Source organism: Oncorhynchus kisutch, linkage group LG30 (assembly GCF_002021735.2).
Source record: "Oncorhynchus kisutch isolate 150728-3 linkage group LG30, Okis_V2, whole genome shotgun sequence".
Classification (NCBI taxonomy): Eukaryota; Metazoa; Chordata; class Actinopteri; order Salmoniformes; family Salmonidae; genus Oncorhynchus; species Oncorhynchus kisutch.
The window spans coordinates 48456312-48468362 of NC_034203.2; the positions used below are offsets into that span (position 1 = coordinate 48456312).

A 12051-nucleotide genomic window follows, 5' to 3' on the forward strand; every position below is an offset into this window, starting at 1 on the left:
GTTAGGGTAGATCGATGGGGTTAGGGTTAGATCGATGGGGTTAGGGTTAGATTGATGGGGTAGGGTTAATTTGATGGGGTTAGGGTTAGATTGATGGGGTTAGGGTTAGATTGATGGAGTGAGGGTTAGATTGACGGGGTTAGGGTTAGATTAATGAGGTTAGGGTTATAATGATGGGGTTAGGGTTAGATTGATGAGGTTAGGGTTAGATTGATGGGGTTAGGGTTAGATTGATGGGGTTAGGGTTAGATTGATGGGGTTAGGGTTAGATTGATGGGGTTAGGGTTAGATTGATAGGGTTAGATTGATGGGGTTAGGGTTAGATTGATAGGGTTATGGTTAGATTGATGGGGTTGGATTGATGGGGTTAGGGTTAGATTGATGGGGTTAGATTGATGGGGTTAGGGTTAGATTGATGGGGTTAGGGTTAGATTGATTGGGTTAGGGTTAGATTGATGGGGTTAGGGTTAGATTGATGGGGTTAGGGTTAGGTTGATGGGGTTAGATTGGTGGGGTTAGGGTTAGATTGATGGGATTAGGGTTAGATTGATGGAGTTAGATTGATGGGGTTAGGGTTAGATTGATTGGGTTAGGATTAGATCGATGGGGTTAGATTGATGGGGTTAGGGTTAGATTGATGGGGTTAGATTGATGGGGTTAGATTGATGGGGTTAGGGTTAGATTGATGGGGTTAGATTGATGGGGTTAGATTGATGGGGTTAGATTGATGGGGTTAGATTGATGGGGTTAGATTGATGAAGTTAGATTGATGGTGTTAGGGTTAGATTGATGGGTTTAGGGTTAGATTGATGAAGTTAGATGGATGGGGTTAGATTGATGGGGTTAGGGTTAGATTGATGGGGTTAGATTGATGGGGTTAGGGTTAGATTGATGGGGTTAGGGTTAGATTGATGGTGTTAGATTGATGGTGTTAGATTGATGGTGTTAGATTGATGGGGTTAGGGTTAGATTGATGGGGTTAGATTGATGGTGTTAGATTGATGGGGTTAGTGTTAGGTTGATGGGGTTAGGGTTAGATTGATGGGGTTAGGGTTAGATTGATGTGGTTAGGGTTAGATTGATGGGGTTAGATTGATGGGTTTGGGGTTAGATTGATGGGGTTACATGGATGGGGTTAGATTGATGGTGTTAGGGTTAGATTGGTGGGGTTAGGGTTAGATTGCTGGGGTTAGATTGATGGGGTTAGATTGCTGGGGTTAGGGTTAGATTGGTGGGGTTAGGGTTAGTTTGCTGGGGTTAGATTGATGGGGTTAGATTGCTGGGGTTAGGGTTAGATTGATGAGGTTAAGGTAAGATTGATGGGTTTAGGGTTAGATTGCTAGGGTTAGATTGCTGGGGTTAGGGTTAGATTGATGGGGTTAGATTGATGGGGTTAGGGTTAGATTGATGGTGTTAGGGTTAGATTGATGGTGTTAGGGTTAGATTGATGGGTTTAGGGTTAGATTGATGGAGTTAGATGGATGAGGTTAGTGTTCGATTGATGGGGTTAGATTGATGGGCTTAGATTGATGGGGTTAGGGTTAGATTGTTGGGGTTACATTGATGGGGTTAGATTGATGGGGTTAGGGTTAGATTGATGGGGTTAGATTGATGGGGTAGATTGATGGGGGTAGAAATGGGGTTAGATTGATGGGGTTAGGGTTAGATTGATGGAGTTAGATTGATGGGGTTAGGGTTAGAGTGATGGAGTTAGATGGATGGGGTTAGATTGATGGGGTTAGATTTATGGGGTTAGGGTTAGATTGATGGTGTTCAGGTTAGATTGATGGCATTAGATTGATGGGGTTAGGGTTAGATTGATGGTGTTCGGGTTAGATTGATGGTGTTAGATTGATGGGCTTAGGGTAAGATTGATGGGGTTAGATTGATGGGGTTAGGGTTAGATTGATGGGGTTAGATTGATGGGGTTAGTGTTAGATTGTTGGGGTTAGGGTTAGATTGATGTGGATAGGGTTAGATTGATGAGGTTAGGGTTAGATTGATGGGGTTAGATTGATGGGTTTGGGGTTAGATTGATGGGGTTACATGGATGGGGTTAGATTGATGGTGTTAGGGTTAGATTGGTGGGGTTAGGGTTAGATTGATGGGTTTAGGGTTAGATTGCTGGGGTTAGATTGATGGTGTTAGGGTTAGATTAGCTGGGGTTAGATTGATGGGGTTAGGGTTAGATTGATGGAGTTAGATTGATGGGGTTAGGGTTAGAGTGATGGAGTTAGATGGATGGGGTTAGATTGATGGGGTTAGATTTATGGGGTTAGGGTTAGATTGATGGTGTTCAGGTTAGATTGATGGCATTAGATTGATGGGGTTAGGGTTAGATTGATGGTGTTCGGGTTAGATTGATGGTGTTAGATTGATGGGCTTAGGGTAAGATTGATGGGGTTAGATTGATGGGGTTAGGGTTAGATTGATGGGGTTAGATTGATGGGGTTAGTGTTAGATTGTTGGGGTTAGGGTTAGATTGATGTGGATAGGGTTAGATTGATGAGGTTAGGGTTAGATTGATGGGGTTAGATTGATGGGTTTGGGGTTAGATTGATGGGGTTACATGGATGGGGTTAGATTGATGGTGTTAGGGTTAGATTGGTGGGGTTAGGGTTAGATTGATGGGTTTAGGGTTAGATTGCTGGGGTTAGATTGATGGTGTTAGGGTTAGATTAGCTGGGGTTAGATTACTGGGGTTAGGGTTAGATTGATGGGGTTACATTGATGGGGTTAGATTGATGGGGTTAGGGTTAGATTGATGGGGTTAAATTGATGGGGTTAGGGTTAGATTTATGGGGTTTTGGTTAGATTGATGGGGGTAGATTGATGGGGTTAGAAATGGGGTTAGATTGGTGGTGTTAGGGTTAGATTGATTGGGTTAGGGTTAGATTGATTGGGTTAGGGTTAGATTGATGGTGTTCAGGTTAGATTGGTGAGGTTAAGGTTAGATTGATGGGTTTAGGGTTAGATTGATGGGCTTAGATTGATGGGGTTAGGGTTAGATTGATGGGGTTACATTGATGGGATTAGATTGATGGGGTTAGGGTTAGATTGATGGGGTTAGATTGATGGGGTTTGGGTTAGATTGATGGGGTTAGGGTTAGATTGATGGTGTTCAGGTTAGATTGATGGCGTTAGATTGATGGGGTTAGGGTTAGATTTATGGTGTTAGATGGATGGGGTTAGATTGATGGGGTTAGGGTTAGATTGATGTGGTTAGGGTTAGATTGATGAGGTTAGGGTTAGATTGATGGGGTTTTGGTTAGATTGATGGGGTTAGATTGATGGGGTTAGATTGATGGGGTAGAAATGGGGTTAGATTGATGGTGTTAGGGTTAGATTGATGGGTTTGGGGTTAGATTGATGGTGTTAGGGTTAGATTGGTGGGGTTAGATTGATGGGGTTAGATTGCTGGGGTTAGGGTTAGATTGATGAGGTTAAGGTTAGATTGATGGGTTTAGGGTTAGATTGCTGGGGTTAGATTGATGGTGTTAGGGTTAGATTGCTGGGGTTAGATTGCTGGGGTTAGGGTTAGATTGATGGGGTTAGATTGATGGGTTTAGGGTTAGATTGATGGGGTTAGGGTTAGATTGATGGGGTTAGATTGATTGGGGTAGATTGATGGGGTTAGAAATGGGGTTAGATTGATGGTGTTAGGGTTAGATTGATTGGGTTAGGGTTAGATTGATTGGGTTAGGGTTAGATTGATGAGGTTAGTGTTCGATTGATGGGGTTACATTGATGGAGTTAGATTGATGGGGTTAGGGTTAGATTGATAGGGTTAGATTGCTGGGGTTAGATTGATGGGGTTAGGGTTAGATTGCTGGGGTTAGATTGCTGGGGTTAGGGTTAGATTGATGGGGTTAGATTGATGGGGTTAGGGTTAGATTGATGGGGCTAGGGTTAGATTGATGGGGTTACATTGATGGGATTAGATTGATGGGGTTAGGGTTAGATTGATGGGGTTAGATTGATGGGGTTTGGGTTAGATTGATGGGGTTAGGGTTAGATTGATGGTGTTCAGGTTAGATTGATGGCGTTAGATTGATGGGGTTAGGGTTAGATTTATGGTGTTAGATGGATGGGGTTAGATTGATGGGGTTAGGGTTAGATTGATGTGGTTAGGGTTAGATTGATGAGGTTAGGGTTAGATTGATGGGGTTTTGGTTAGATTGATGGGGTTAGATTGATGGGGTTAGATTGATGGGGTAGAAATGGGGTTAGATTGATGGTGTTAGGGTTAGATTGATGGGTTTGGGGTTAGATTGATGGTGTTAGGGTTAGATTGGTGGGGTTAGATTGATGGGGTTAGATTGCTGGGGTTAGGGTTAGATTGATGAGGTTAAGGTTAGATTGATGGGTTTAGGGTTAGATTGCTGGGGTTAGATTGATGGTGTTAGGGTTAGATTGCTGGGGTTAGATTGCTGGGGTTAGGGTTAGATTGATGGGGTTAGATTGATGGGTTTAGGGTTAGATTGATGGGGTTAGGGTTAGATTGATGGGGTTAGATTGATTGGGGTAGATTGATGGGGTTAGAAATGGGGTTAGATTGATGGTGTTAGGGTTAGATTGATTGGGTTAGGGTTAGATTGATTGGGTTAGGGTTAGATTGATGAGGTTAGTGTTCGATTGATGGGGTTACATTGATGGAGTTAGATTGATGGGGTTAGGGTTAGATTGATAGGGTTAGATTGCTGGGGTTAGATTGATGGGGTTAGGGTTAGATTGCTGGGGTTAGATTGCTGGGGTTAGGGTTAGATTGATGGGGTTAGATTGATGGGGTTAGGGTTAGATTGATGGGGCTAGGGTTAGATTTATGGGGTTTTGGTTAGATTGATGGGGTTAGATTGATGGGGGTAGATTGATGGGGTTAGAAATGGGTTTAGATTGATGGTGTTAGGGTTAGATTGATTGGGTTAGGGTTAGATTGATTGGGTTAGGGTTAGATTGATGGTGTTCAGGTTAGATTGGTGAGGTTAAGGTTAGATTGATGGGGTTAGATTGAATGGGATTAAATTGATGGGGTTAGATTGATGGGTTTAGGGTTAGATTGATGGGCTTATATTGATGGGGTTAGGGTTAGATTGATGGAGTTAGATTGATGGGGTTAGGGTTAGATTGATGGGGTTACATTGATGGGGTTAGATTGATGGGGTTAGGGTTAGATTGATGGGGTTACATTGATGGGGTTTGGGTTAGATTTATGGGGTTAGGGTTAGCTTTATGGGGTTTTGGTTAGATTGATGGGGTAGATTGATGGTGTTAGGGTTAGATTGATGGGGTTAGTGTTCGATTGATGGGCTTAGATTGATGGGCTTAGATTGATGGGGTTAGGGTTAGATTGATGGAGTTAGATTGATGGGGTTAGGGTTAGATTGCTGGGGTTAGATTGATGGGGTTAGGGTTAGATTGCTGGGGTTAGATTGCTGGGGTTAGGGTTAGATTGATGGGGTTAGATTGATGGGGTTAGGGTTAGATTGATGGGGTTAGGGTTAGATTTATGGGGTTTTGGTTAGATTGATGGGGTTAGATTGATGGGGGTAGATTGATGGGGTTAGAAATGGGTTTAGATTGATGGTGTTAGGGTTAGATTGATTGGGTTAGGGTTAGATTGATTGGGTTAGGGTTAGATTGATGGTGTTCAGGTTAGATTGGTGAGGTTAAGGTTAGATTGATGGGGTTAGATTGAATGGGATTAAATTGATGGGGTTAGATTGATGGGTTTAGGGTTAGATTGATGGGCTTAGATTGATGGGGTTATGGTTAGATTGATGGAGTTAGATTGATGGGGTTAGGGTTAGATTGATGGGGTTACATTGATGGGGTTAGATTGATGGGGTTAGGGTTAGATTGATGGGGTTACATTGATGGGGTTTGGGTTAGATTGATGGGGTTAGGGTTAGCTTTATGGGGTTTTGGTTAGATTGATGGGGTAGATTGATGGGATAGATTGATGGGGGTAGAAATGGGGTTAGATTGATGGTGTTAGGGTTAGATTGATGAGGTTAGTGTTCGATTGATGGGGTTAGGGTTAGAATGATGGTGTTCGGGTTAGATTGATTGTGTTAGATTGATGGGGTTAGATTGATGGGGTTAGATTTATGGGGTTAGGGTTAGATTGATGGTGTTCGGGTTAGATTGATTGTGTTAGATTGATGGGGTTAGGGTTAGATTGATGGTGTTAGATTGATGGGGTTAGGGTAAGATGGATGGGGTTAGGGTAAGATTGATGGGGTTAGGGTTAGATTGATGGGGTTAGATTGATGTGTTTGGGGTTAGATTGATGGGGTTACATGGATGGGGTTAGATTGATGGTGTTAGGGTTAGATTGCTGGGGTTAGATTGATGGGGTTAGATTGCTGGGGTTAGGGTTAGATTGATGAGGTTAAGGTTAGATTGATGGGTTTAGGGTTAGATTGCTGGGGTTAGATTGATGGTGTTAGGGTTAGATTGCTGGGGTTAGATTGCTGGGGTTAGATTGCTGGGGTTAGGGTTAGATTGATGGGGTTAGATTGATGGGGTTAGGGTTAGATTGATGGGGTTAGATTGATGGGGTTAGGGTTAGATTTATGGTGGTTTTGGGATACATCCATCGGGGTAGATTGATGGGGTTAGAAATGGGGTTAGATTGATGGTGTTAGGGTTAGATTGATTGGGTTATGGTTAGATTGATTGGGTTAGGGTTAGATTGATGGTGTTCAGGTTAGATTGGTGATGTTAAGGTTAGATTGATGGGGTTAGATTGATGGGCTTAGATTGATGGCGTTAGGGTTAGATTGATGGGGTTACGGTTAGATCGATGGGGTTTTGGTTAGATTGATGGGGTTAGATTGATGGGGGTATATTGATGGGGTTAGATGTGGGGTTCGATTGATGGGGTTAGGGTTAGATTGATTGCTCTTATGCTTTACACTCTTTTGGTTTTCATTAGATGTAGGTATTCACACCCTGCATGGAGCACAACATTAAAGACAGTTTCATGCAGGTTGGACCTACATGGAGCACAACATTAAAGACAGTTTTCGTACAGGTTGAACCTACATGGAGCACAACATTAAAGACAGTTTCATACAGGTTGAACCTACATGCAGCACAACATTAAAGACAGTTTTCGTACAGGTTGAACCTACATGGAGCACAACATTAAAGACAGTTTCATACAGGTTGAACCTACATGCAGCACAACATTAAAGACAGTTTTCGTACAGGTTGAAAGTACATGGAGCACAACATCCACATTTGTTGATGTTTCAGGGTGTCAGGGGCATATAGTAGCTGGTTAGAGGGACCTGGTGTTGTTATGGCTGTGGTGTTGTTATGGCTGTGGTGTTGTTATGGCTGTGTTGTTGACGTTGTTGTTTTTTCAGGGTTTGAGGAATATCCGGTACCTGGGTAAGGGAACCTACATCGACTGCGCCCTCGCTAACATGACACAGGAAATGACACGTTTGCCCTCTAACCCCGGAGCGCTGCGATTCGCTGTCGTCATTACCGACGGTCACGTGACAGGAAACCCCTGCGGTGGAGTGAAGGTGACGGCCGAGCGTGCGCGCGACGAGGGCATCAGGATGTTTGTGGTCGCTGCCACGAAGAACGTGGACGAGACAGGGCTGAGGGAGATCGCTAACTCTCCGGCCAACGTCTACAGAAAAGACTTCCTGGCTGTCGACCTCAGTGGCAACAGGCCTGTTATACAGCTGGACACTATAGACCGCATCATCAAGACCATGGTAACACACACACACACACACACACACACACACACACACACACACACTAACATACTGTTATACAGCTGGACACTATAGACCGCATCATCAAGACCATGGTAACACACACACACACACACTAACATACTGTTATACAGCCAGACACTATAGACCGCATCATCAAGACCATGGTAACACACACACACACACACACACTAACATACTGTTATACAGCCAGACACTATAGACCGCATCATCAAGACCATGGTAACACACACACACACACACACACACACACACTAACATACTGTTATACAGCCGGACACTGTAGACCGCACCATCAAGACCATGGTAACACACACACACACACTAACACACACACACACACACACACTAACATACTGTTATACAGTTGGACACTATAGACCGCATCATCAAGACAATGGTAACACACACACTAACACACACACACACACACTAACACACACACACACACACACACTAACATACTGTTATACAGCTGGACACTATAGACCTCATCATAAATACCATGGTAACACACACTGTGATGATCATATTCAATAAAAAAAAATCATGTTTAAGTAAAATATTTTGTATTTTCCTTTTTCTAGACCCATCTGGCCTATCAGGAGGTGAGACTGAAGAGAGAACCACACAATGTTACCATATAAGCAACCTACAATAACCTATTATATTTGATTAGATATGATTATATACTATTAGATATGATTATATACTATTATATATGATTATATACTATTAGATATGATTATATACTATTAGATATGATTATATACTATTATATATGATTATATACTATTATATATGATTATATACTATTATATATGATTATATACTATTATATACTATTATATATGATTATGTATTATTATATATGATTATATACTATTATATATGATTATGTATTATTATATAGTATTATATATGATTATATACTATTATATACGATTGTATACTATTATTTATGATTATATACTATTATATATGATTATATACGATTATATACAATTAAGTATTATTATATACTATTATATACGATTGTATACTATTATATATGATTATATACTATTATACATTAATATATACTATTATATATTATTTTGTACTATTATATATGATTATATACTATTATATAAATGATTATATGCTATTATATAAATGATTATATATGTTTACATGCTATTATATAAATGATTGTATATTTTTTTTTATACATGATTATATACTATTATATATAGTTATATATGATTTTATACTTATATACTATTATATATGATTATATACTTATATACTATTATATATGATTATATACTTTTATATATGATTATATACTCTTATATAAATGATTATATATGGTTATATACTATTATATAAATGATTGTATACTTTTATATACATGATTATATATGGTTATATACTATTATATAAATGATTGTATAGTTTTATATACATGCTTATATACTATTATATAAATGATTGTATACTTTTATATACATGATTATATACTATTATATATGGTTATATATGATTATATACTATTATATACTATTATATATGATTATATACTATTATATAAATGAATATATATGATTATATACTATTGTATAAATTATTATATACTATAATATAAATTATTTTATACTTTTATATACATGATTATATACTATTATATACTAGTATATATGATGATTTACTGCTATATAAATGATTATATATGATTGTTTACAATTATATTAATGATTATATATGATTATATACTATTATATACTAGTATATATGATGATTTACTGCTATATAAATGATTATATATGATTGTTTACAATTATATTAATGATTATATATGATTATATACTATTATATACTAGTATATATGATTATTTACTATTATATAAATTATTATATATGATTAAATACTATTATATAAATTATTATATATGATTCTATACTATTATATATGATTCTATAGTATTATATATGATTCTATACTATTATATATGATTCTATAGTATTATATATGATTCTATACTATTATATACTATGATAACAGATGCACAATATGTTGATATTGATACCTGTATTCCATGCATGTGGTCTCTCTCAGTGCTACAAGGTGAAGTGTCTGGAGACAGATGGACCCCCTGGACCTGAAGGACACAGAGGACAGAAGGTACACTCTAGAGTCCTGGACGGGTCCGTTTGTTTATCGACTCCACACGCTGGCCACATCAATCCCGAGCCCCACCCAATATCCGACACCAGGACATAATTTTCTCTGCAGACCGACCCACCCACATAGAATTGTTTCCGAGAGCCGATACGTTACCTGCAAAATAACATCAATTTATTGAATAGTTTTTATGATTCCAGAGTACTAGGCTATTAGGCTTCTCCCTGTATGAAGGATTTGTCTACATGTCTATTCAACATTTATAGAAAAGGAAACCATGCCATGAATTAAGAACGATATATTTTTATTTCCATATTGCGATGCGTCTCTCAAATCACTTTTCAGCCTTCCTACCTAATGAAAGCCTATAGCCGACACTAAACAATACCTTTACATTCAATATTGTTTAGATCATCAAATAGTTTAGGCCTAATTCAACTTCCAATAAACTAGTCCCAAAATGGAATATGGAAGAATAGGCTACTCACATTTTTACCAGCCATATTGGTTTACAAGTCATATAGCATGCATACGGTATAATGAACGGATGTAATACACCCTTAAGAGTCTATTGATGCACCAGTGCGTCCATCTAAGTAACATAATAAAAAATCCCGTCAATTGAAACTGGAGGTATTATGGGCTGCATCTCAATCCATCACATCCGCTGTTTCCAACGTGGGGATTTAAATCCCGCAGCACCTGTTTCCAACGTGGGGATTTAAATCCTGCAGCACCTGTTTCTAACGTGGTGATTTAAATCCCGCAGCACCTGTTTCCAACGTGGGGATTTAAATCCCGCAGCACCTGTTTCCAACGTGGTGTGTTAAATCCCGCAGCACCTGTTTCCAACGTGGTGATTTAAATCCCGCAGCACCTGTTTCCAACGTGGTGTGTTAAATCCCGCAGCACCTGTTTCCAACGTGGGGATTTAAATCCCGCAGCACCTGTTTCCAACGTGGGGATTTAAATCCCGCAGCACCTGCTTCCAACGTGTTAGCCGAGTCCCTGATCATAACCTTTCTGTTTGTTCCTCTGGGTAGGTGAAGCCAGGCTATCCAGGGAATGTAAACTTGTCAGCGTGTCATCTTCTTACGTGAGGAGAGGGAACATAAGCTCTATGCGGACAAATCAGAACGTTTCAGCACCGCACAAATAATGGCCAGTTCCCTGCTCCACTCTCGCCTGCATGGCTGGTGGCCTAGGTGAGGTCTGCCTGCGTGGCTGGTGGCCTAGGTGAGGTCTGCCTGAGTGGCTGTTGGCCTAGGTGAGGTCTGCCTGAGTGGCTGGTGGCCTAGGTGAGGTCTGCCTGAGTGGCTGTTGGCCTAGGTGAGGTCTCGCCTGCGTGGCTGTTGGCCTAGGTGAGGTCAGCCTGCGTGGCTGTTGGCCTAGGTGAGGTCTGCCTGCGTGGCTGGTGGCCTAGGTGAGGTCTGCCTGCGTGGCTGTTGGCCTAGTTGAGGTCTGCCTGTGTGGCTGGTGGCCTAGGTGAGGTCTGCCTGTGTGGCTGGTGGCCTAGGTGAGGTCTGCCTGCGTGGCTGGTGGCCTAGGTGAGGTCTGCCTGAGTGGCTGGTGGCCTAGGTGAGGTCTGCCTGCGTGGCTGTTGGCCTAGGTGAGGTCTGCCTGCGTGGCTGGTGGCCTAGTTGAGGTCTGCCTGCGTGGCTGGTGGCCTAGGTGAGGTCTGCCTGCGTGGCTGTTGGCCTAGGTGAGGTCTGCCTGCGTGGCTGGTGGCCTAGGTGAGGTCTGCCTGCGTGGCTGTTGGCCTAGGTGAGGTCTGCCTGCGTGGCTGGTGGCCTAGGTGAGGTCTGCCTGCGTGGCTGGTGGCCTAGGTGAGGTCTGCCTGCGTGGCTGGTGGCCTAGTTGAGGTCTGCCTGCGTGGCTGTTGGCCTAGGTGAGGTCTGCCTGCGTGGCTGTTGGCCTAGTTGAGGTCTGCCTGCGTGGCTGGTGGCCTAGGTGAGGTCTGCCTGCGTGGCTGGTGGCCTAGGTGAGGTCTGCCTGTGTGGCTGGTGGCCTAGGTGAGGTCTGCCTGCGTGGCTGGTGTCCTAGGTGAGGTCTGCCTGCGTGGCTGGTGGCCTAGGTGAGGTCTGCCTCGCCGCTCACAGAATTCTCAACACAATGCAACACAACAAG

General features: G+C 41.5%; 1 protein-coding gene across 8 annotated transcripts in view; it reads left to right on the plus strand.

Annotated features, from left to right (window-relative positions):
- Positions 1 to 12051, plus strand: part of LOC109885007 (collagen alpha-2(VI) chain) — a 56683-nt gene that overhangs the window by 12834 nt on the left and 31798 nt on the right. For 6 of the 8 annotated variants that reach the window (XR_004206360.1, XM_031810223.1, XM_031810227.1 and 3 more), the window contains 3 exons: positions 7374 to 7736; positions 8348 to 8368; positions 9859 to 9924. Coding sequence is in view for 7 of the 8 variants with exons in the window: in XM_031810223.1 (XP_031666083.1) it covers positions 7374 to 7736; positions 8348 to 8368; positions 9859 to 9924 (450 nt within the window). In the remaining variant the exon portion in view is untranslated. Of the gene's footprint in view, positions 1 to 7373; positions 7737 to 7766; positions 7835 to 7934; positions 7983 to 8347; positions 8369 to 9858; positions 9925 to 12051 lie in introns of those variants that run through there. The other 2 variants (XM_031810228.1, XM_031810229.1) reach the window with 2 other exon arrangements.